At 35.7% G+C, this 27,942-nt stretch overlaps 1 protein-coding gene across 2 annotated transcripts in view; it reads left to right on the top strand.

Annotated features, from left to right (window-relative positions):
- Positions 1-27,942, top strand: part of nSMase (neutral sphingomyelinase) — a 267,133-nt gene that overhangs the window by 153,870 nt on the left and 85,321 nt on the right. For both annotated transcript variants that reach the window (XM_090407940.1, XM_090407941.1), the window contains exon 6: positions 24,273-24,393. In XM_090407940.1, the coding sequence (XP_090264066.1) occupies positions 24,273-24,393 (121 nt within the window). The remainder of the gene's footprint in view (positions 1-24,272; positions 24,394-27,942) is intronic.

The following is a 27,942-nucleotide window of genomic DNA, read 5'->3' as shown; positions in this document are numbered from 1 at the left end:
AAATGATATACTATAGATTAATGATTTATGCACTGTTCAAGATTTAACAGTACTTATGACTAGACTAAGTACAACCTTTCACAAGTGGGATTCACATATAGTGATTGAGATAGGAGTAGAATATCAGGAGATATTGTGAGGAAAGTGAAAGATAGTAATGTGGTGTGAAAGGTGATTGTTGTATTTAAAAAAGATATAGTAAACCAATCACCTTTCACATGCATGTGCTAATTGCACATGTCAGGTTCAGAAACCACAGCATGCTAATGGTGCAAGTGGTTGAAGAATCCTTTTCTCTTAACTCTTACTGTTCCCTTTGAATAGTAGATTGTGGTCATTGGGAAACATTTTATTCAGTGAGTGGATGAGCTGAAGGTTTGATAATAAGGCAGCTGTGTTGTAGAGACCAAAAATGGAAGTTATTTAAGTCATCTCAGTCCTGTAATAAGTGGTGATCTCACACCAGGTGATGAAAATCACCTACCATCTATAGATGTTCACAAACATCTGTGCTCATATGGGTTTCAAACCCTCAACTTGCTAGTTGATGATTAGGTATACTAACCAGTTAAACCAGGCTGGCGGTTGGACTGTAAATGAATGTTGGGCAGCTGCTGCTTACATAATTGCAGATTAAGTGGAAAGTGAGGGTACAATCAGTACTATTTCTGTGGAATAGTGCTAATGAGAGTATCTGTATCAGAAACAAACTTTCTACAGGTACTCCCATAGTGAGCTAATCTGTATGTGTGTGAGTGAGTGAGGGAGAGAGCATTAAGTAATCAGAGTGCTCTATTTTGGACAGTAGCATCAAGAATTTTGAAGAAAGTGTCTGGTATACTGCCTTACTGGAAGCAGTAGTGAATCTGAGATAGTGTAAAGAAGGAATAGCCTGAGATGCATGGGATCACGTGGATCTGGAGAAACTAGAATATGTTATAATCAGAGGAGAGGGCTGGATTCTAAGTCTTCTATAGATTATCAGAACTTGCGTGGTTGAATAAGTTGAGCTATTTACAGACTCAAAAATCAATTATTATGTTTGTTTATAATTGTTAAGCATATAAGACATAAAAATGAAGAATTTGTTGCACTGTTTGAGTTGATATTTCTGAAAAGTGTTGGCAATAAATGAAACAGTTTTTATCTGAGGCCATAAGGCCTATATCAAATAAATGCTGTACATGTTTTGGGGGTCAAGAGCAAGGTTGTGGTCCTTGACAAACACTTCATGGGAAAGGGTGTTCCACAGGACACAGGACTGAGGCAGTCCTGTGTCCTTTCCACTTAATCTGCAGTTACGTAAGCAACAGCTGCCCAACATCCATTTACAGTCCAACTGCCAGCCTGGTTTAACTGGTTAGCATACCTAATCATCACCAACTAGGCTGAAGGTTTGAAACCCATATTTGATATAGGCCATAAGGCCTATATCAAATAAATGCTGTACATGTTTTGGGGGTCAAGAGCAAGGTTGTGGTCCTTGACAAACACTTCATGGGAAAGGGTGTTATACAGGACTGAGGCAGATGGAACAAAAGACAGCTAGGGAGCAGTAGCAGCAGGTTTGGTGAATCCACATTTCAACTGCAAAAGGATGCCGGACAGTTGCCACTCACATCTCTTCAGGCAATTTCACATTGCTTGCAGGGATGTGAGTGTGAGAGTAGAAATGGGAAGCATAATGGATGCCAGTTCTGCTGAACAGCAACTGTATCAGCACCTATAGAAGAGACATATTGAGGAAACTGTCTATCTATGAGACAGAGGCCAAAGAGAATCTGCAAGAGAGGCCCGTTAATTAACCAAAACACTCTTCTGTACTGCATCAAGAATCTCCAGAGATGACCCAGGTGTACCATCCTCAAATACAAGAGCAATACTTCAAGACCAGGTAGATCCAAGACTGGCACAGAACAAGCAGCTGAGCAGGAGAAACAGCATTCTTAGCAAAAAAAAAAAAAGCGCACCAAATTTTCCAGAAGCTGAAGACACCACAGAAGTGATCATGCTTGGAAAGAGCAAGTGTCAGTTCAAGGAAATTAATTTGAGCCCTGACTGCAAAGTCAAGCATTATCAAAAGTAAGTGGAGAAGAACTGAGTGTTTTTTGTGAGAAAACAGGTAAACCTGTGTCCTGGAAGTGCTGAAGGTGACCAGATTGTTGTTGTTGCCCCATTGTAGGATGGTGTGAAGATTAATGTTTAGAGTACTTATTGTAGATACCAAGCACTCTAAGGTTTATTGCATAAGCGGTTTGAATGGAGAGCACCATCACGAGCTAAACTGCAAACAGTGCTTGAGGTTAATGAGAGCAGATCATCTCTATACATAAGGAAGAGGGTTGGCTAAATAACAGAACCCTGAGCAACACCTACCACCAGCAGGAAAATCAGAAGAGCAAACCCTTTCCAACCCTACAATGCATTGAATGACCAGAGAGAAAACAGCAATCCACCACAAAGGGAGGAAGGTAGATCACAAGATAGCAGCAGCACAGGTTTCTCTATACTCCTCCATAGCATGTGTCCAGAAGCAGGTGATTCATGCCAGGAAATCCACTGTGAATCCCAACCAGCAAAATCCATACTTATGGTCACAGATTAGTTGACATTTCTCCAGATACTGAAGAAGTAGCCTGCTGATACCCCCCCCCCCCACACACACAACCATCACTGTGGACAACACTGAGTTGAGAGCAATGGGTTGATAGCTGGATGGCAGGCACCTGTTATCCATAGTTGGATGAGGATGATGTATTAATGGAAATGAGATATGGAAGAGCATAATTTTGTGCAAGAATAAGAAGGACAGGATGGGAGGGAAAGTGATAATAGTAGGGATATTGCATTCTCTTAAGGTGGTGAAATAGTACCATGTCTTCTTCCTAACATGGATTTTAGGCCTGGTCTAAAACCACTTTTATATTTTGCGATAGTATGGTGTGAATTAAGAGTAAAGAAGTTGATACTTGGAAATGAGCAGTGTGTTGACAAGTAAATATTTAGGAAAATTGGTTTAATGAATAAGAAAGGGTGATTATTGGAGGATTTAATTACTGAAATATATATCACAATGATGAGATTGCATCTTGCAGGGGAGGAAAATTCACTCCTAGATGAATAAGGAGGAGAAGCAATGCATGAGCAGCCACCTTAGGCAATATACAAGAAGCCACATGGAGGGACAGTGTTGTATTTAATCACTGTATCACAGGAGGATGTATTATGAACTGGGAGCCCCCCAGTATATATATATATATATATATATATATATATATATATATTTTAAAAAATATAGATGTAATGACTTCAAAAACCGAGATAACTTATAAAGATTTTAATGAGAATAATACTACTAGTTTCGGCTTATAACAGCCTTCCGCAGGTATTCATAAAGGAAAAGAATAGTAATAAACATTGAAGTAGCTAAACAAACTGGAAATTACAGGTAAAAATTGCCACACATAAAAAATGTATTTTTTCAAGTTGTTCTAACAGCGTGCCATTGTTTATTGCAAGTGTGCGTGCAGGCTCACGTGAACACCAATATTGAATAACTGCAGCATGGCTATCTGGGATGTTATTACTCAAATTGTTGTTTAAGTGGACAGGGTTCAGCAGGATTTCCCTTGATTCTACAATTTTTCTCTCAAACTCATCATCACAGCGAAAGATATTTTCTGATCTATCCCAGCAAACAAAGTGGCTTTGTTGATCATCATTAGGATTATTTGAAAAAAGAACATTACTGGATAACGCAGTTGCATGAGATCTTTTGTAAGAGATGCCTCTCTTATGCTCTTCTATACGTTGTTCAATAGATTTGTTAGTTTGTCCAAAATAAGGGATATTGCAATTGCACCATTATTTATATACACCTGGATATTTTAGGTTGTGATGAGTAGGTTTTGGATGGCTGATTAGAGAATGGATTTTAGGAAGTGTGGTGAAGAACGTCCTGATATTGTATTTTTTTCAGGACTTTAGCTAATTTTTTAGAGACTGTGCTATGTATGGAATGGAGATGCTACCTTCAAAATTAATACTTTCTGTTGTGCACTGCCTAGGAGGATCCAGAAGAAATTTCTTAATTGTTTTTTCAGATACGTATCCATTTTGTTTATATATATATATATATACATATATATGACAGAATGATCATTGACTCGGTTAACATACATAGTTTTATGAAAAAATTGAATGACTAGAACCGAGATTTAATTAAAAAGGTTTTAATATAAACATACTACTAGTTTCGGCCTGTAACAGCCTTCTTCAGGTGACATTATAAAAGAAAAAACACTAAACATTGAGGGTTAAAAGACTATGAACAACATAGACAGTCTTTATACATAATTAGCACGAAAATGTTGTAGTTGTATTTCAAGCTGTTCTTTCATTTGTTGCATTGTTGGGAGAGTGCGTGCTTGCTGCATCACGTGAACGCCAGTACATGATTACAGCTGAATGACTATCTGGGAGGTTGTAGCTTAAGTTGTTATTTAGATGAACAGGATTGAAGATGATTTCTCTCGATTCCACAATTTTTCTCTCTATTTCGTCGCTGCAACGGAAGATGTTTGTAGATTTTTCCCAGCAGACTTTGTGACTTTGGTTATAATCATTAGGATTAGCCGAGAAAAGGATATTACTTGATAATGCACTTGCTCGCTGTCTCTTGTAAGTAATGTCTCTCGTGTTCTTCCATACGCATTTCGACAGATTTGTCTGTCTGCCCGAAATAAGGAATATCGCAGTCACATAATATTTTATATACGCCAGGGTATTTGAGTTGATGATGACAAGGTTTTGGGTGGCTAATTAAGGAACGGATCTTTGGAAGTGGAGTGAACAAGGTTCTGATATTGTATTTTTTTAGAACTTTTGCTAATTTATGTGAAACAGTACTTATGTAAGGAATAGATATATTGCTTTTGAATCTATTTGTTTCTTCTGAGTGATGTCTAGGAGGATTAAGAAGGAATTTGTTAATGATTTTCTTGGAATATCCATTAACTTCGAAAGAAGTTTTCAGATGGTTTATTTCTGTAAGCAGTTCATTTGGATCATCAAGAAGAGAACGGGCTCTATGTCCCAAGGTGGAAATTATTCCAAGCTTATGAGGAGGGAAATGATGGGACTGACTGTGCAGATATCTGTTGGTATGTGTGGGTTTTCTATATATCGATATTTTTAGTTTACCAGAAGAGCGAGTTAGTTTGACATCAAGAAAAGGCTAGGAATTATCCGTTTCAAGCTCAGCAGTAAACTTAATACTTTGATGTCGGCTATTGAGATGTTCGAGGAAAACCATAAGGGATTCATGTCCATGACTCCAAACAATGAAGACATCATCCACATAACGTTTCCAAAGTTTGGAAACGTTATGGGGATGATGTGGAAACGGATAATTCCTTGCCACTCAGAAGAAACAAATAGATTCAAAAGCAATATATCTATTCCTTACATAAGTACTGTTTCACATAAATTAGCAAAAGTTCTAAAAAAATACAATATCAGAACCTTGTTCACTCCACTTCCAAAGATCCGTTCCTTAATTAGCCACCCAAAACCTTGTCATCATCAACTCAAATACCCTGGCGTATATAAAATATTATGTGACTGCGATATTCCTTATTTCGGGCAGACAGACAAATCTGTCGAAATGCGTATGGAAGAACACGAGAGACATTACTTACAAGAGACAGCGAGCAAGTGCATTACCAAGTAATATCCTTTTCTCGGCTAATCCTAATGATTATAACCAAAGTCACAAAGTCTGCTGGGAAAAATCTACAAACATCTTCCGTTGCAGCGACGAAATAGAGAGAAAAATTGTGGAATCGAGAGAAATCATCTTCAATCCTGTTCATCTAAATAACAACTTAAGCTACAACCTCCCAGATAGTCATTCAGCTGTAATCATGTACTGGCGTTCACGTGATGCAGCAAGCACGCACTCTCCCAACAATGCAACAAATGAAAGAACAGCTTGAAATACAACTACAACATTTTCGTGCTAATTATGTATAAAGACTGTCTATGTTGTTCATAGTCTTTTAACCCTCAATGTTTAGTGTTTTTTCTTTTATAATGTTACCTGAAGAAGGCTGTTACAGGCCGAAACTAGTAGTATGTTTATATTAAAACCTTTTTAATTAAATCTCAGTGCTAGTCATTCAATTTTTTCATAAAAATACATATATATATATATGTAGAAAGTATTTCACCTTGGGTATGATAAATGTTAAAGATACCAAGCTATTTTAAACCTGGTTTTACTCCATTTCCCAAGTAAGCAAACAGACAAATAAGTCAAGTTTGCGCCTGCAAGTGTTGCAGGTCTAGCTGACCCTGCACGTAGTGCAATACCAAGGCAACTCATGGTAAAAGTAGAATAAGCTCTGATCACTAATCTTAATATTTACCCTTAATGCAAAGCACATCTCCTTTAATACAAAGCATCATACATCTCCTCCAGGAGATGTGCTTTGCATTAAGGGTAAATATTAAGATTAGTGATCAGAGCTTATTCTACTTTTACCATGAGTTGCCTTGGTCTTGTACTACGTGCAGGGTCAGCTAGACTTGCAACACTTGCAGGCTCAAACTTGACTTATTTGTCTGTTTGCTTACTTGTGAAATGGAGTAAAACCAAGTTTAAAATAGCTTGGTATCTTTAACATATATATATATATATATATATATATATATATATATATACATACAACTGATACAATTTTCTATAATAAGCAATTCTCTCTTTCTCTCTAAATAGATCTGATATTCCTTTTCTCTGTAGAATTACAGTTAGTAAATTAATTTCTACTATTTTATATATATATATATAACCTTAATTGCCATTTTAGAATAACTAACTATACTGAGCTAAAAAAAATCTTTCACTTTCTGACTCTCAGTTAAATAAAATTCTGAACGATAACATCAAATACTTTACATAAACAAACTGAGCATAGTATTCAGCTAAAAGTTCTGTAGTTTAACTTGGCCATATGATAACTTCCTTTGTAGCACTTATTTTATTACTTTTAGTTGTTTATTCATTCTACCTTATTTCAAATTCCTTAGCATACATTTAAAGTTAAAAGGCCTCAATCAATTGATATACTTACATATGTCTTATTTCAGTAAGCAGGGTTCTTTAAACACACCTTTCTTTCAGTTTTCTGAATTAGACATGAAGAACAATAACTCAAATAATGGAAATACATTAATTGAGCAGTTCCAAATGCATTTCCAATAAAAGGAACTTTACTTCAGATCCCATATGGCTCCTTGCAACGTATATCACTTGCTTCTCATATACGAAGGCTGGATACATTATACCATCCTTCAGTTATTAATTTCACAGTTCTGTATCTTTGGAGAGTAGTTAGATCCATATAAAATTTTTTCTGAGATTAGAGAACTTGCAGTTTATTAGACCTTTTTGGCTCTTCTTCCTTGCTTGCCTACCCTTTGCTGGCTAATGTTTCTGTTACTCTAGTGAAGCTGAACTAATATACATGTCCTTTATCGAGATTCAAAGTGAAACGGCAGTGACAAAATGGCTGCCATTACTAGAGTGAATAGCATAAGAACACGATTATAAACAAACATAAGTTAATATACATTATACAAACAACATTTTTGTGTTTTTCCCTAAGGATTACAACATGTGGTAAGCAATTTTTCTACTTATAATTACATTTAAGTTTCTTTTCATTATGCTGCTGATTAACCACATGGTGGTTACAATAATACTAATAATATAACTGCATTATTACATGTAAAAACATATTTTTAGGTTACTTTATCATATAAAAAAAATATTCCTTATTAATGAATTTTTTACTCAGCATATTATTATTATTATTATATCACACCTCCAGGGAGTCCAAAGACTCATCGAGGGAGGGTACCTACTCCAGCTCTCTGTCTCCACCAACTGTAACTACTATGGTCTCCAAACTTTTTTGATTGCTTACCCCCCAAGACAGAAAAAATAAATAGCGCATACTCCCAATTGATTGAGCAAAAATCTGTTGTAATAAGTATTATAAAGAGGAAATATGCCTTGTATCATCATATAATAATTAAAAACGCTAGATATTTTTACACATTATTTTTATTATTAACAGCTTACAAACATATTTATTACAATATTTAATGTGAACAATGGCCTCTCATTTCTTTCATAATTTCTTGAAATTCTGGTGTGATGGCTTCTGATACTGCGATACGTTGCTTCTTTAAATTATTTGCAATGATTTCTATATGTCTACCAATAGTATTTGCTGATAAGAGAATACATTTTAGTTTATCTGCATATTCTTTTCCATGGATTATTTCTACCATTTTATGGCGATTGGGAGTACAAGTGTTTCCCCAATGGTGTGTGGCTTTTGTTCTTTTGCAATTAAGAATTCAACCTCAAGAGATGCCTCCAAATATTTATCGTTAATTTTAGTGAATTTTTTTTAAGTTGTTGGATTGAGAATTACGTCTTCAAACATCGTTCAAAGAATCGTAAAGATTTGTGTTCATGTTCAGGGTGTTTAGTTTTTAAGTGTCTTACTTATAAGGATGGTTTCATACTTCCATTACATAGTGTCTCATGACACAATACACATGTAGGACGAGGTTCATTGTTAGTTATCATCGATGTAAATCCCCGTTTCCAGTAGTCTTCTTGATAATTTCGAACTTTCTTGGGCAAAGTTTGTTAAGTTTCAGATCAATGTTTGTATCACTTAATTTGACTGATAACGAACTTGTTTGAATAGAAGAATCAATCCTATCTTTTCCTTGTTGTTCATCTGATGTAGAAGTACTATCAATATTATCTTCAATTCGCGGTTTCTTTGGAGGAAATTTTTTTAACCATTTATCCATTTTGTGAGAGTTAATTTGTAAAATTTAAATATAATTCATTTACTATTGATAATATCAAATACATTTTAAAAAATGTAAGCAATTTTGATAATATTAATTCACTATTTCTAGTGTAAACGTAAAAGTAAGCACAAAAAGGCATTGGAATTGCACAGAAACAATATATACTAAAAAATCGTTAAACTTACTACTAATAGTCAAATAATTAATACAACTGTGGTGTCATCTGTAGATAACAGGATAACTAAGCAGTTTTCCTTCTCTAGTTGGGCTTGTCAACACTAGGATGCTCTACAAACAATGGCAATGATAAGAAGTAAGAGATTTACTCCCTAGTTTTAAAAAACATGACAGCTTTGCCACGGACGATTATGTGTGCAAAGTCGCCCAATGTACGCTACTCGCAAATTTAAGTTTACAGGATCTTTATAACATCTTTGTCTATATTAGATATATGTTTAATTGATGAAAGAAAGTAATATTCTTTATCTTTAATTAATTACTTAATTTTTTTCCTATCAATATAAAACTTTTTGACGTACCCCAACGTATTGACTTGCGTACCCCCTGGGGTAAGCATACCACACTTTGGAGACCACTGATCTATACCAACGCCATCTACCACCCATCACCACCACCACTAGTATTTTCGCAGACAATTGCAAACATCCATGCCCACGTCAGGATTCGAACCCAAAGCCTTTTGGCTGGAGAGCGGATACGCTAACCACTCAGGCAACCGGACCGGCACTATTATATATAATAGCGTAAAAAATGAACATGACAAGTAAAACAATTATGTCATATTTTTACACTCCTAAACAACCTGTGCATTGATCATTTGCAATTACAGCTCTTCGTCTCAACTCACTTCTGTCATACTTTCTTACTTTTCTTATTTGCTTGTACCAGCAACTTTTATATTTTCTTGCATGCCACATTTGTCACTTTTACATTTCTTCTTTGTATCCTTATAGAGGTGATATAAGGATGCAAAGAAGAAAGGTAAAAGTGACAAATGAAACTGTCTTTCCCAGGGGCTATGATTGAGGATTCAGGGAAACACAGTTTCATTACACTCTCCTCAAGCACCCCTTTTATCCTTCCTGTGACTATTTCTCCTTCAAAATTCTGAAATTCTCCATAATAAATTACTCAATCTGCAGTCATTGCTATTTTTTCAATTCTTATTCTCTTCTCTGCCTCTTTTTCCTTAGGTCTTTTCTTTCTTTCCTTTTACATTTCCCCCTCTTTCACTTTTGTGTCATATCATATACCAGGCATTTCTCCAACCATTCAATCTCATGCTTTAATAGTAATCTCTTTGGTAATTCAATCTCATGTTTTACATTTTACTGATAAGCACATACACACAAGCACTGTACACTCATGTTTCATTCTTTATTATAGTATGGTAGTGTGTACAGTTATTTTTTGTTATAGTTTGTATTCACTATAAACAAGAGTAAAATTAATGGAAAAAATAAAAAATAAAATAAAATAGGCCTACATCTTTTAGCATTTAGGCATATTAATTGTTAACATATCCTTATGGTTCATATAGTGATTTCTGACTTACAACAAGATCACCATCAAAAAGCCAAGGATAAAAGACATAGATTATACTCAGGGCCCCATATATTCATGTTGTTGGTTCTCATCATAGATTAAAAAGAAACCTTATAATGGCAAAAACTCTCCATTCAGTACCATAGCAATCTTTTGTCAGACAGTTAAATTCATCATAATCAAATATTAAAATTTAGAATTGAAAGGATTCAATTTTACATAAAGTGTGATATTGTAAAGGAGGATATTATGGATCCATTCATATTTTATATCTAAATATAAAAAAGAAATGTAAAAGTTTCAAAATTTACTAGAGTGCTTATGAGAAATTACTTTCATCATCAGAGTTAAACTGGTTCTCACTGCTTTAAAGACATAGACTCTGACCATTCATTCCATTTTCTGTTGTTTGGCTCTCCAAGGACCAATTTCTCTTTTTTTCTTTGTGTCATTATGCCTTTTCTAATATCTTGAAAAATTCCTATACTTCATCCTTAGTAGAACCTTCTGTGATAGTTATGCACAAATATGTTTCATTGTTCACTTTCACATTTTGTTGTTTGTTCGCATCACTCTGTTTAATATTGCATGCCACCCAAGAATATTATCATTGTGTTTAATGCTTAGTACTATAGCTATTTCTTTCTTTCTCTGATCATTACTTCCTGAATAAAACATCTTTCATTTGTTGTTTAGAAAAATTTCACCATTTTCTTCTCTGTGTTGGTAACACAAATTATGTTTTTATCTGCTGATGTTGAGTAGTAATGTGTACTACTAGCAGATTTTTTTGTTATTCATCCTGACATTATGATTGTGCGGTTTGACATAGGTGACTAGGTGGGTTCAAGCTTCGCTGAACAAAATTACTATATAGAACTACTGAACTAGAAATTATGACAAACTAAAGTAACTGATTGGTGACCTGGCATATTCCCATCAGTTGAATATGATAACATGTGTAACCACAGTAAAGATATTTTAATAAGATTATACTGTTGAAATACACGTTTTGGTTTGTATATTTGCAAACTATCTTCACTGTAAAGGAATAGACAATGAAAAGTTAAAATACAACAAATTAAAATTACATGCTGTAAACTATGGTTATCTTCTTGTGTGCAGTTGTAATGGTGGCAGTTTGCAAACTGCTACAGTAATGTGGGGGAAAAAAAATTCATATTTCCAGTAACAATTTCTCAAATTTTGTGCATGGATAGTCCGTCATTCATTGAGGTTAAGGTTAAGATGATGTAGAAGAACCCTGGCACTCTCTTTGAAGAGGCATTTGAATTTATTATAATTACCATCTGAATTCCATGGAATCAAAGGACTCATGGGGGGTTTATATTCTCTTATGCCAAACAATAATTGAACTGTGGTTTAAACATGCCTTCATAGTTTCTGCATTCACCACACTTTCATGCGATGCATTCCATTCACCAATCACTCTCCATGCAAAGAACCTGTTTCTCCCTCCCCTGCTCACATCCTTCTTATACAGTTTCCAGGAATGGCCTCTTGTTCTATCCTTGCCCCCTCTACTCTATGAAAAATCTTCACATTAATCTGGTAACAACCCACCCCTCAACAACTTACACGTTCCGATTATATCCCTTTTTCTATTCGCAAGGCTCTGTAAATTGCATTCCTTCAATCTCTCCTCATGTCTAATATTTTATAGACTTGACACTGACTTAGTAAACCTCTGAACCCTCTCCAATATATCTTCATCTCCCTGAAAACCAGGCAACCAAATCTGTGCACCTGATCAAAACCTCATTGATTATGCATGTCAATGTCCTTCTCATTATTGTCATAATCTGTTGTGATGGTCTTATAATTTTAGCAGTGTGACTCCTAAACTGCAAGTCTCTGTTAATCATTAATCCTAGATCTCTCATCTCTTCCACCTCCTTCAAAATTTCTCCATTTATTGTATACTAATCTGTCTATCTATCCCAATGGCTTTAACAGGCCTTTAAAGCCTACAACTTTCCAAGCACGCTTGGATTTCGTAACCGAAATACAAGGATAAGATGGTCAGCGCTATGCCTCTAAGTATTCCTGACTGTATCCCTGTGTGTTCACGTGGCCGGTTTGCCTGTTTGCAGGATGAAAAACCCCATATAAACTGACAGAAAAAACCCTGCTGTCCATGCCCAAGACCGGCTAACTTGGCTATGGCTGAGGAAGATCCTTAAGCTCCTCACGTCGCCAATGGGAATCGAACCTAGGACACTCCTTCCCCAGGCATATGATTGCGAAGTGCAAAGCCACTAGGCTAACCGCATGGACATTTATTGTATACTAGCCTACCAAATTTCAAGACCTTGAAATTTGCAACATTAAACTAATGGGTCCACTCATTTGCTCACTCACATAGTTTGTTCAGATCCTCTGCAAGGCTACAATGTCTGCTCTACTTTTCATAGTGCATTCCCAACTTTGCATTATCGTCAGAAAACAGCTGCACATCTCCAGTTAAGCTGGTCCTAATGTCATTAATATACAAGTTAAACAATAATGGTCCCAAAACAGATACCTGTGACACTCCACTAATGAACCTTCCTCTTTTGGGATACCACTCCTTCATACACAACTTGCTGATACCTGTCTGACAGCCATTCAGCATAATATTCACTTGGATGGCTGAATGGCTGTCAGATGGGATTGTTATTTAACCCCATCTGTTTCAATTTAGCTACTAGTTTGTCATGTGGCAGTCTATCAAAGGTCTTTGAAAAATTCAAGTATACCATGGTATATGCATCTCTTTTATCAAGTGAATTTGTCAACTTGCTATCCTCGTAACAAACCCATGCTGACCATTATAAAGAGTACTGCTACTATCAACCTATTTCTGAAAGCTGGTCCTCACTAACTTCTCTAAAACCTTAACAATAACCCTTGACATGCAGTTTTTCCCATCTTTCATTCAGTTCAATTTGTGGATGCTTCTATAGCCATTTGCTTGATTTCTGGTGATAGCGTTGTTAATCTCCTGTTCTGCAAGGCCAAACTTGTGATGTTTAATCAGTCAGATATAAGATCATCATAACAGTAGCCTTAATTTGTTTAGGTGTATCACATAAACTTGTTGGCTTGAACCCTGTAGCTTAGTGATTAAAACATAAAAATAGTCGAAGGTATGCTAACCTAATTCCAAAAACTAAAATGGAAATGACCAAGTATAGTTTAATAAAAACATACTATTATTATTACTATTAACATCTAACCTCCATGGAGTCAGAGAATCATTGTGGGAGGTACACTCTACTGCACACAATGCTCATCCAACTGTGCTTTAAACTGATTCAGTACGTCTATATTCACAACACACTCAGGCAATGCATTCCACTCACCAACCACTCTGTGCAAAGAGCCTGCTCCTCACTTCTCTGTTCACACCCTCCTTATACAGTTTCCAGCGATGGCCTCTTGTTCTTCCCACCTTTTCCATTCCATGAAAAATCTCTTCCATGTGAACTTGATAACAAAACCTGACTAACCCCCCCTCCCCTTGTCCTCCTGTTCACAAGGCTTTGCAACTTACATTCTCTTAATCTGTCCTCATACTCCACATTCCAAAGACCACTGATCACCTTTGTAAATCTTCTATGGATCCTTTCCAACATATCCTCATCACCATGAAAACCTGCGACCAAATCTGCACACAGTAATCCATATGAGGCCTGATCAAGGTCTTATACAATGGCATCATAACTTCTGTATTTCTGCATGTCAGGGTCCTCCACATCATTGCAATTATCCAATGTGGGCTTTACAATCTTTATAACTTGTTCAGTGTGGTTCCTGAATTTCAGGTCTTTGTCCACCATCACTCCTAGAGCCTGCATCTTCTCTACTTCCTTTCAAGTTTCCCCCACCAAGTGTATATTTCGCATCCCATCGGTGCTTACCAAATCTCAAAACCTTGCACTTTGCTACATTGAACTGACAGTTCCGCTTACTTGCCTATCCATGCAATCTATTCAAGTCCTTTTGTAAGGCCATAACATTCGCATGACTTTGCATTGCTCTCCCCAGTTTTGCATCATCTGCAAACAGCTGATGATGCAAAACAAACTGCAATATCACCAGTTAAACCCATCCCAATATCATTAACATACAAACTGAACAACAGTGGTCCCAAAACTGGCCCCTGCAGTACACCAGTGACCTTCTTCTTCGGGATGCTGCACCCCCCATATACAACTTTCAGATACCTATCTGACAGCCAGTCACTGATCCAACTCAGAAGTCTGTTATTCAATCCCATCTGTTTCAGTTTATTTTCCAGCTTGTCGTGTGGCAGTCTATTAAAAGCTTTTGCAAAATCCAAATACACCACTGTATATGCATCTTCCCTGTCCAAGGTATTTGTCACCTTGTTATAGTACATAAGTGAGTTAGTGAAACATGATCTCCTTTTAAACCCACTTGATAACCACAGAGAATGCTGCTTTTATCAATCCATTTCTGTATCCTACTTCTCACTAATCTCTCCAGTACCTTACCACAACTCCAGATATACAGATTGGCCTATAATTTGAACTGGTAGTCTTATCACCACCTTTATGCAGTGTAACAGTTTTACCCTCCTTCCACTTCCTTGGAACCTGTGCTGTTGTAAGACTCTTATTAAACAGGCATGCCAATGCTAATTCTACTGCCAATTTCCTGGAACATTTTGTTAAGATGCATGGTGATGTGTCATCAAATCCTATTGCCTTATTGACATCATGTTTATTTATTTCCTCAAATACCTCCTGCTCACTCACACTTAAGCCATCATTTCCTATGTCTTCTATACTTAATTCCTCATTAATTCCCCCCATCAGGATGAAACACCCTTATAAATTAATCTCTGAATACCTCAACAATGTCTTCTGCAGCAGTTATCATTCTACCACTTTCATCCATTAACATCATCTTACCACGATCATTCTTATTTCTACTTGTCACATTTAAAAAAACTCTCTAGGGTTTTTCTTCTTCTCGTTTGCCAATTTCTGCTCATACTGCACTTTTGTTTTCCTTACTAATTAAGTCACTTTCCTGGCTTGTTCTTTATACTCTTCATGTAACTGATTATTACTATTATTCATCTTGTACTTCCTCCAGAGTATGTTCTTTTCCAGATTTCATGCTTAAGCTCCACATTCATCCATTTTACACTTACCTTATTCAGCCTTTTGGCCTTCGGAATACATTCACACATTGATGCTGTTATGTATTTCTTTGTCAGTTCCATGCAGTATTTATTTCTTTACTGCTCAACTCCTTGTTCCATGTTATAGCTCCAAGCTGTCTCCCAAGCTTGTCACAGTCACTAGCTTTATAATGCATTCTGCATATAGCTAGTCACAACCCAGGTGATTACTTCATGATCACGTTCATCAACTGGAGGCAAATATGAAACCCCTCTCACAATTACGTTCATCAACTGGAGGCAAGTATGAAACCCCTCTCACAATTACGTTCATCAACTGGAGGCAAGTATGAAACCCCTCTCACAATTACATTTGATGAAATGATCAGATCTAAAACTCTTGATTTTCGCGTGCCCTCCTTCATGTGCTGCCTGAGTTAGTTATCTCTCAAGAACTCAAGGAATTCATTTTCCTTATTCCCAATGCTATCTCTTCATTCCACTCTACATTGCCATAATTAAAATAACCCATAATAATTACCCTTCATTTGTTCACTAATCCAAGTTGTTTATACATTTCTTCATCACTACCCTCCACATTCCCAGGCCTATAGCAACTTCTTCAAGTGTCACCCCTAGAAGGAGGTTGGCAACCATGTCACAGAACTTTTTTCTTTCTTTTGCTGCTCTGGAACATTTATGGTAATTCAAGTCAGTCCAGTCCTTAATGTCTTCAAACCATCCAGGTCTTTTTCCATCCAGTTTCCCTTCTAATATTAATTTCTGAACGCCTTCTTGTCTAGTTAGATGTCCAAAATATTTAAGTTTTCGTTCTTTAATTATTTTCATTATTGTTCTTTTCATTTCTGCTTTCTTTAAAACATCTTCATTTTTCATTTTTGTTGTCCATGATATTTTCAACATCCTTCTGATGGTCCACATTTCGAAAGCTTCTAATTTTTTATCTGCTTCTTTATTTAGTCCAAGTTTCACTGTTGTAGAGAAGGTTTGACCAGATATAGCATTTTATTAATTTTTCTTGTGTCTATGTTAATGTCTCTGGATGTTAGAACAGTTTTCATATCTATAAATGCTTTTCTTGCTATCTCTGTTCTTCTTTTTATTTCTTTAAGGGAATTTCCTCCATCCATAAAATTTGTCTCAAATATATAAAAGACTGAACCTGCTCAATTTACTTTTGGTTAACAGTTATGTTATGTTATGTTTAGTTTCTTATTTATTGGTTCTTTTTATATAATCATGCACTTTGTTTTCTTTAGGTTAATAATTAATCCCATGTCTAAGCTTCTGTTCTAAATTTCTGTGACTAAGTTCTGAAGATCATCTTCAGATTCAGCTATAAGGACTGTTATCTGCATACCTGAAGTTGTTGAAGTTCCTACCCCTGACTTTTACACCCTTCAATTCTGCGGTATCTTTAAAAACTTGCTAACTATATATGTTATATAGTTAGCAAGTTTCACCAGTACAGCTGCTCTGGGCTGGCAGACCATGCCTTAGATACCCACCATAAAATTCGTTGGAAAAAAACAAAAATAATTCATCGCAGCAAGTTTAAATACGAAAGATTATTCAAAGAATCTTCAGCAGCTCTAAAAAACGTTCCTAACCTCAACAAATTTGGGTGCATGAAACTACCCCAAATTTGGGAGACTTACATTATGAGAATTTCAGCCCAACTGCCAAGACTACCAAATTAGCCTGCAAGAGGGCACCATTAGGACTTTAGGAACAATATTAGTTTCTTGCTTTCTTCCTCATTTGCTTTGTGTTAGTGCCTGCGTGCACATGCCATATTTTTATGTTCCTGAAGATGGCAATGTGATATTGCCGAAATATAGAAGTTATTCATTAAAGTTACCTTTAATTAATATACTTTATATGCATTGTTAATTCCGTAAACTAATTACCAGTTATGTCTGACCAACGTATAAGCCTTGCTACTAGAATAGTTATATAGTAAGAGTGATAAGACACATCCTTATCTTATTCCTTTTTTGATTTCAAAGTTGTCAGGATATGCATTTTTATATCTTATTGAGGCCATTTGATTCCAGTATATATTTGTAATTATGCATAGATCTTTTCCTTTTAACCCATTATTCTGTAGGATAAGTTAATTTCTTGTGATCTATTGAATCAAATGCTTTGTTGTAATCAATAAAACAAAGATATATGCTTTTCTGGTTATTGAGGCTTCTTTCACATAATGTTTTCAAATTGAAAATTCTTTTTCTTGTACCTTTTGTCTTTTTGAAAACCTGATTCTGTGTCTTCTATTTCTATTGACAAAGTGCCTTTTATTCTTTTTAGAATAATTCTCAGTAATAATTTTGTAACATGGCTTATTAAACTTATTAGTCTATATTCTGAACATTCAAAAGTTCTTTGAAATTTTGGGAATAGTGACAAAGATGGATTTCTTAGATCATCAGGGATGTATCCTGTATCATAGATACTATTAAAAATAACCTTTAGGTAATTAATTGTGTTTTCATTTAATTTCTTTAACAATTTGATAGGGATCTGATCAGGGCCTGGTGTTTTACCTGTTTTCATTTGGCTTAGAGCATATTTCTTCACATGTAATTGGTTCACCATCCATATTTTGTATATAGTCTTTTATACAAAGATTACAGTTGAAATTTTTCTTTTTATGTGTCAGAGCTTGGATTGACTTATGCATTTCTTTACTGTTGTGTTTGTTGTCCAGTTCTTCTATTTCTTTACATTTTTCATTTAGCCACTTGTCTTTAGCTTTCCTGCATTTTTTATTTTTTTAAATTTTACTGAGTATTCTATATAATCAGTAAAATTGTTCCATTATGTAAGGCTCTGATTAGGCCACACATCTACTGTTGTGCATAGATTTGGTTACCTGGTTTTCAAAAGGACAAAGAGATATTGGAAAGGGTCACACGACTAACTAAGGTAGTTTCTAATCCCTGGAATGTCGAATACGAGGAAAGGTTGAGCAAATGCAATTTACAGAGTCTAGTAGATAGGGAAAGGAGGGTGATATGATAGAGACCTACAGGTTAGTAAAGAGTTGTTATAGGATCAATATTGAAGTTTTATATAAAACGGTGGGAGATCAGGGGAGAACCAGAGGTTATCATTGGAAGCTGTATAAAGAGGGTTGAGCAGGGAGTTAGAAACAGGTTTTTTGCATGCAGAGTTGTGAATGATTGGAATGCCTTGCCTGCAGAGAATTTGAACGTGTTTAAGGCATGGTATAATGAGCTGTGTGTATGACAAAAGGACCTCCTAGATGAGTCTTTGACTCCATGGGGTCTTAGGTTAATAATAATAAGGCACTGGTAGTGTTCAGCAAGCATACTGCAACAAACATTCCATGAAGAGGGAAGGGTGAAAGATGAAATGGTACCACTTCATTAGGAAGAATCTAAGACCTTGGTAACCTCTGACTTAGGTAGTGTGTGTATGAGACATGGTGGTGAAGGTGTAACAGAGGCAATTATATAATCCAGAGAATTTTAATAATAAGGTGTTGACACCTTATTATTAAAATTTTGTTTATAGTAATAAGGTTTTCGCAACTGGTATATGGTGATATGACTTCTGCATTACTCTTCCACCTTAGCATCACCACTTCTGGGTCTAGCTCCCACTGACGAGACCTCAATAAAGGTCGAAACCGGTCTGGGTAGTGGCCCTTCCCCTAGTGCATAGCATTATACATAGCCACAAGGAGATGTGCTTTGCATTATGGGAGATACTAAGGCAAGTGATCAGAATTTATTTCACCTTTACCACGAGTTGCCCCAGTCCTGAAAATACTTCAGGCACAAACTTTGTTTGGTTATACTTGGATAAAGGATTAAATTAAGTATATAATCGGAATAAAAGGTTTGAGAAAGGCAGTATCAAGGCTGTGTTTTTTTTCAAAAGGTTCCATAAAGAAATTGGCTAGAAGGGAAGAAACCATGGCTTACCCTCTATCTGTCTATATATGTATCCTTCCAATAGAAGTAGCTGGTATGGATGGCAAAATTGAAAAGATCAGTGATATTGGAGGAGGTGGAACATTTTTAGTAATTATGAAGTGTTAGAAAGGGTGATTTTGGTAAATAAATAGCTGACATCAAATATTGCTATGATATCATTATTATTTAAAATTGAATTTTGAATAAATGATTTGTAATGAGTGGAATTTTTAATATTAGATGAAGAATAACCAATAACTTAAATTTGGCTAACTTAAAAGAGGGGCATGCAGGTAGCATCCACTATGGGATGGAGAGGGTTATTAATTATGATTTTTAGGCAAACTGTATATCCATATTGCAGAACAGCCAGTTTCATATTCTTCATGAATTACTCAAAGAAAGAAACATAATAATCACGTGAGCCATGACAGGTAATTCTACGGTGTTGTTAATGTTATAGATTATAATAGGAAAATGAATGTGTTGCTATGATCCACCAAATTCTCAGAAGAAAACCTTAAAAAGGCTTTTAAAAGATGTCATTCATTGTTAGCATCATGAACTATTTAAAAAAAAAAAAAAACCTCAAACTATTTTGTCCCCCTCCCCTCCACTCCCAGTATATGGATTGCCTCAAATTCATAAACCCCTAATAACCCTCTCTGTATCATAGCAGTAAGCCTGGGTGAAACAAACTTAGAGTGGGAACCTACCAATTTCTCCCTCTTTTAAGTTAGCCAAACATTTAGCTCAATCATTAACCACACTTATTGGTCATTCTTCATTTTATATAAAAAAATTCCACTCATTTCAAATCTTTAATTCCAAATTTAGTTTTACATAATAATGATATCATAGTGAGATTTGATGTCAGCTGTTTATTTAGCAGTATCTCCCTTTCTGTTTATCTTTACTGAAAAATGCTTCCCCCTGATATTATCGATCGTTTCAATTTTGCCATCCATGCTGGCTACTTCTGTTGGAAGAATACCATATATCAACGGATAGAGGTAAAGCCATGGGTTATTCCCTTCTGGTTCAGTTTCTTTATGGAACATTTTGAAAAACATCCCCTCTTTCCCATCATCCCCTCTTTCTCTTAACAATTATGGTATTATCAAAACCCTTGTGTAGAGACTACCAGCTTCTGTTTCACGCAGGCTTAACTTTATTTGCCAGAATTTCCTGTGCAGTGGGTTTCAATACTAAAAAGATTAATACATTGGTTTTTCCTTCCTTCCTTCTCCTTTTCTACAAACAGACTACAGTAACAGTATTACTATTCCCTATATCCAGGGCACCTCAGAAAAAGTAACCAGAACTCTAAAAAATATAATCTCCATATACTGCTTTCACAATTCATCTGAAGCTTGCTACTCTTATCTGCTCTTTATCATTATCTTATCATATCTTTGTTCAACTGCTTTATTTCTAACCAAAGTTTCACATCCATAAGTTAAAATTCATTTGAACACTATTTTTGAAGAATGTTAGTTCAGTTATTTGGCTAATTTCTTGCTTATTCCATATAAATTTATTCAGTTGGCTTTTCACCATATACTAGCTCTGCTTGTTGTATTGTCTATTTTCATATTTAATTTCATATCTTCACTAAAAATTGCACCTATATAGCTGAAATATTTTGCTTATTTTTTAGTTCTCCATTCAAATGCAGTTTGTTTTCTATATTCTTGCGTATTTTCATAGTTTTGGCCTTTTTTTTATTATTGATTCATACCAAATTCCTACAGTTGTTATTCAGTTTAGTTAAAGAACTCTGAAGATTGTTTAGGAGCATACAACATCTGCATGAAAGAAAGAGCTAAGTTTGATATTTTCAATTCTAATATCAGGTTTAATACCACTTTCTCTTATAATGTGATCAATATTGGTGATGAATAACAGTGGAGAAAGTGTTCACTCTTGTCCTACACCTGATTTCACATCAAACCATCTTCCCATATACTTCCTTGAATTCTGACTGATGATTGCTTGCTACTTAAACATAGATTATATATTGCACTCTATAATGTTCCACTACTCCATGTGATATTAGCATTTTGAAAAGCTTTTCTCTTAGCACCTCATCATATGCATTTTCCAGATCTAATAACCTCGAAACCAGTCTGGGTAGTGACCCTTCCCATAATACATAGCATTATACATATCCGTAAGGATATGTGCTTTGCATTATGGGATACTAAGGCAAGCGATGTAAAGTCATTATCTTCAATATACGAGTTGCCCCAGTCCTGAAAATAGTTCAGGCGCAAACTTTGTTTTCTTACACTTGGATAAAGGATTAAACCAAGTATATAATTTCTTGATATCTTTAATTTATAGACTGGACAAAATCAAAAACTCACTGATCCAGGAGACAACGAAGGTAACACAAGTGTCTGGGAAGATTAGGGAATCAAGGCCAAGATGGTTTGTTTGGTCTTATCCATTGAGACAAAAGCTATTTGGGAAGGAGAGTGCTGGAGATGAGGCCCACAGGTGAAAGAAGTAAGGAAAGAACTAAAGAACATTGGCTGGACAGCTTGAAAGGGACCTCAGACTAAAGGAGAACATGGTCTTAGAACTGAATGGAGGAGGTCGATCCACTTCAGCAGCCTCACTTAAATGGGAATGAAGCTGAATGATGTGTGGGGCTTGAGTATAGTGGAAAGAGAGGAGAGATTGACAGTGAACAAAAGGTACATGGGGAATTCAGTAAACTTGACATATCTTCATGTTTTGAGGCAAAATGCCAGGAAGTTGACATCTGCTTTGACATATTTTTTTAATATACCTTACATTGGGTGATATGCCAAAGGACCAGAAGGAAGGCAAGATTTTACTGCTTCTTTAAGGAAAGTGACAGAACTCAAACTTCAATTTATAGACCAATATGTGTGTCAGGTGTGTTGTGGTTAAAGTGTTGTAGAGGTTAGTGAGAACCAGGATCGAGAACTTGGTAGACAGTTATGGTACTCTCTTTGATAAACAGCACAGATTTGCTAAAGGAGTCGTGTTTTAGTAATCTCAGTCTAATTGGACAAGGGCGATGAATACACAGTAGTATACTTAGATTTTCATCATCAAATTCCTGCCATATACCCTCAAGGGGTGTACAGGATATGATAGTACTACATGAAAAATTTACATCTTTACTAACTTCCTATCTACAATTTTCCTCCAAATCAGTCTGTTACTTATCAAGACTCCAACATCAGATCTTGTATTTCTATCATCTAAGGCACTTTGTACTATATTTTTAGAGGTACCTGTAGCATAGTATAATTATTAAAAGAACACGTAAGACCACAGTAACTTTTAGTATGAAATATCTCTACCTTTTTTAATTAAAAGTTATTACTATGGTCTTACGTGTTCTTTTAATAACTTTGTACCGTATCAATCCACCTATATCTTGGTCTTCCTCTGGGTCATTTTCCTGCCAACATGGCAGAGAACACTTGTTTTGCTAATCTTTCCTCTCCCATTCTATTTAAGTGACCATACCACCTGAGATTAGCTCTGCTAAAGCATTCCTGGATGCTGACAATGTCAAGTTCTTTCCTATTATCCTCGTTTTTAATATGATATTGCTATTGATGCCATCTGTTCATGCCGCTAATCTTTCTCAGGACTCTCATATCTGTGGTCTCTAGTATACATTTGGTGGGATGTATTGGAGATGATGGAGAAAAGGAGAGATCTTGGAGTGATGGATAGCTATCTAATTTAGAGGATAGATTGCTAAAAATATAAGGACAGCACAACAAATTCTGGCAATGATGTGGGGCACACTGCCATTTTATAAGGCCTTGGTTAGCTCACAAATGGATTACTGGGCACAGATTTGTTCACCTGATTTTCAAAATGATAAAGAGATATTGAAATGGTCTAGAAATGATTGATTATAGTTGTTTTTGGTTTCTGGATTGTTGAGAATATGCAATTTGCAGTTCTAGAGGATACAAGGCAGAGGAGTTATATGATAGAGACATTTTAGCAGGTAAGGCTAATCTTCAGATTAATGGTGAGAGATGGGGGAGAACAAGAGTTCATCCCTGGAAGCTGAATAAAGAGTGTGTAAGCAAAGGAGTGAGAAGCAGGTTTTGTTTTACATGGGGATTAGTGAATGATTGGAATGCATTGCCTGAGAGAGTGGTGTCTCCAGTAAATGTGAATGTATTTATAACACGGTATGATGAGCTGTGTGTGTGTGTATGACAGTGGAACCCTCCACGATGAGTTTAACTTCGTGAAGGTTTGAAGATAATAATAAGGCAAGCTAGAGCCACATTTCACTGTAAATTACATTTACATTTTATGCAATACACTATAAATTTGTACTCTTGAAAATGATTCTGATCAAAATCATGGTAACTTAGCTGAAGTTATTTTATCCTCACTATGCGTTTTGTTATTGTCACTGCAAATAGGTACCTCAGGATGATGCATTAATTAAAATTTATATATTATAAATTATATACCTTTCTTCCTCATTAAATCTCCCATCTCTTGGTCATGCATTAATATAATTGTGCTTCATTTCTTATTGTCATTTGCTTTTTTTTTTATTGTTTAATATAGAGCTTTATTCTATTTAATATTCTTCAGCAGTAGTTTTAATAATGCTTTGTATACCATAGAACTAAACATTAGTAATATTTTGGTGTAAATTTGTTTAGGATGCAACAACAGTTGGTGCTACTTGTGGGCACCCCAGAAATACATATACCACCAAAAAGGAGCATCAAATTTGTCCCACAGGCAAACGAATAGACTATGTGATGTACAAATGTGGTAAAGGTAACTGTATATGCAGATATTTCTCTTATGATTCTAGAGGAAGATAAATGTTTTTATAAAATTTGAATAGAAAATTTTTCAAAAAAGTGGACTATTTGAATTAAAGAAAAAGAGACAAATGGACAAAATATTGATTATAGCAAAAAAGAAATTTATTTTGTTTAAAGATTTTTAGCAAAACTAAATGCAAAAAATCATTTTGTAGTGACAAATCAAATTATAAGACTACAATAACAGCTCGCATAGCCACTATTTTCTATGTTATGTGGTATTACAAGAATATCAAGTGAAATTATAATCTTTCTGTGTTCATATCTTTAGTCGGATTGTTATTTCTACTCTCCTGGTACAAATAGTTACACTAAATGCATCTCGTAAATTCTTATAGGTATGAAAATACGTTTTCTCAGGTTTCTTCTGAACTTTGATTTTCCAAGACTTTATAAATCGATCCCTCATGCAAGAGGATGCAGAACTTATAAGACATAAGTACCATGTATACGTAAGGGTGTTAGAGGAGTAGAAATATAGTGATATTTTCATTGAATAGCTTTGGAATACTTCATAGTGCCCAACATTGTTTTCTTGTAAAACAGTGTTGGATAACTTCTTGTGTTTCAACAGACTTAGTGAAAAGTGCAAGAATGATAGACACCAGTTCAGTGATACAGCACCACATCTGTAGAAATGACAAAGCAGAAACAGGCCAACTGTGAAATAGCAGTTGAAAGGTGTCATGAAGAGGGATCATAAACCATACTATCCAAACTGCTACCTTCTGAAGAGCATTAAGAATTTTTAGGCAGCCTTTTTTCTGCATCACTTCCAAATGTTAGAATAGTATTCTAAAATTAGCTGATTTTAGGATTTGTTCAAAGTTGGATGGGTGAAAAGTTGCATATTGAGCAGAAGGATGCCATTAGGAACTAATTACTTTATACCAGAAAAGGCTGGAGGTAGATATCAGTCCAAGAAAAGGAATAGATATCAGTCCAAGAAATCAACAGACAAGAAATCTGTTGATTTCTTGTCTGTTGATATGACCATGATTAAAGATAAGGGAAGATTATCTTTTTATTTTTATTTTTTTGCGAGAAGGTATTATACATGACATTCTGTATTTAAAATACTGATTGCTGAAGCTTTAAAGCTTGGAATGGTTATACACTGTCAAATGAGGAGTAGAGTATATCATATCAAAATATGAATAAAGTTATTGATCACTGAGAGGAAGTCATGTATTGGAGAAAGTTGAGGTCCCAACATTGAATAAGGCAACAAACTCTATCTCTTTGTTTCTGGCACTCCTAGCATTCGTGTACAGACATAATAATCTACCTGCATGTTCATTTGTATACTCTTGTCTGCAGTCTGCATGACACCAGAGGCGTAGTGAGGCTATGGCCAATGTGGCCCTGGCCATAGGCGCAAAAATTTAGATTTTTAAAGTTGTTTTTTTTAGAACGCCGCAATTTTCTTTCCTGGCCATAGGCGCCAAAATTCCTCACGACGTCTCTGCATGACACAGTTAGACAACTTGCAGATCTCTATTCTTCTCTAGTGCCTTATACATGTAGACATCTTTGCACAAATTTGATGGGTCTGAACCGGACAAACACAAAGTCGAAATCGTTCTCTCCTTGTTAACATTTCCATGAAAAAGCCCATTCCTGTCATTAACACAGTTATATAACATTGCTGCTCTTACCTCTTCACTGGATGAAGAAATTCAGGTGTATGAGGATTACGAGGTATTTGAGCTTTTACACAAACTGAATAAGAATTCAGAAATAGGGACTGATGGGATATCAGCATATGTGTTAAAAGAGTGTTCAGCTGAACTGGCTATTCCTTTGACAGGCTGTTTAATATGAGTCTCAGAATAGGGAGGATTCTGCAGGAATGGAAAGAATGTATGGCAATTCCATTTCACAAGGGTGGTGCAAAGACTGATGTATCCAACTATTGACCAATTAGTATTTCAGGAGTGGTGGTGAAGATTTTGGAAAAATTGGTTAGGGCTCGCATTCAGAAATGGGTTGACATTGAATCTTTACTTTGCAATGAACAACATGGGTTTACTAAGGGAAGGTCATGTTTTAGCAACTTGCTCACATTCTCTAACAATGTTACCATTGAACTAGACAAGGGGAATGGATATACCATGATACTTTTGGATTTTGCTAAGGCTTTTGACAGAATACAGCATAGCAGACTGTTGAATAAATTGGAGAATGTGGGTTTGGATTATAGAATATTAGCGTGGATAAGAGGATTGCTGACTGACGGATATCAAAAAGTGGTATATGGGGGATGTGAATCTGCACGATTTAAGGTAACCGGTGGTGTACCACAAGAATCAGTAATTGGTCCACTGTTATTCAATCTATACATTAATGACATTAGGAAGGATTTGACAAGCGACATACGGCTATTTGCTGATGATGCAAAGATAGGTAGGGTAATCAGGAAAGCTACTGATATGCAATACTTGCAGAATGATTTGAATAGGGTGGAATTGTGGACATGGGAAAATGGATATCAGTTCAGTGTCAGTAAATATAAAGTCATTCACTACGGCGTGATTTGATATCCATTGTCGTATTATATTGGTGGGATTATGCTTGAAGAAACTGATGAGGCTAGGGATCTTGGAGTTAGTAGATAGGAAGTTGAAGTTCAGGGGCCATGTAACAAAGATTACAAATACAACTCAAAAGATAATTGCAATGCTGAAGCAAACATTCACATGTAAAGATAAGGATTTCATTTTGCCTCTTTACAAGGCCTTGATAAGACCTCACTTGGACTATTGTGGCACAGGTCTGGTCTCCTGGATTCCTTTGTAATTCTGATATATTGGAGAGAGCGTGCAAAAGAGACTGTTAAAAATTATATCAGGATTATGAAGACAGATTGAGAATTTGTAGACTGCAGACACTAGCAAACAGGAGAAAGAGGGATGATATGATTGAGACTTACAAACTTCTGAAAGGGCCATACAGGATTTCAGTTGATGAAATTTTTCAATTTATGGAGGGTGGAGAAAGGACAAGAGCTGAAATGGAAGCTGAAATGAATGTTGCTAAGAAGGGGTGAGGGCGAGATTTTTCTCTCATAAAGTAGTGTGGATGATTGGAATGGATTGCCATTGGATGTTGTGAGTGCAAGCAGTGTGAATGAATTCAAGAATAAGTATGATAGCTGGTGTGTGTAGCATGTGGCCTCCCTCAATGAGTCACTGACTCCCTGGAGGTCTCGCTTAATAATAATAATATAACAGAGCCCTGGTGTACTTTTCTACAGGAAAAAACTGCCTACCGATTTACAAAGTATGGAAAGTATCCTGAAGTGCAGCATGTATTGAATGAGTTTTGATCACCCAAATAAAGTTGAATAGCCAAACACACAGTTAAAGCAACTAAGCTATGAGGTTAGTATGTTATGTCTCTTAATTGCATGTGCTTGCATATGGTTAGTTTGCCTGTTTTGCAGGATGAATAACCTGTGTGTCTGAAAGTTCTTCATATTATAAATGAAATTTGAACT

The sequence above is a fragment of the Typopeltis vanoorti genome, chromosome 18 (assembly GCF_054136105.1).
Source record: "Typopeltis vanoorti isolate ZY-2024b chromosome 18, IOZ_Tvanoo_1.0, whole genome shotgun sequence".
In the NCBI taxonomy this organism is placed as follows: Eukaryota; Metazoa; Arthropoda; class Arachnida; order Uropygi; family Thelyphonidae; genus Typopeltis; species Typopeltis vanoorti.
This window is presented reverse-complemented; position numbering and strand designations above follow the sequence as displayed.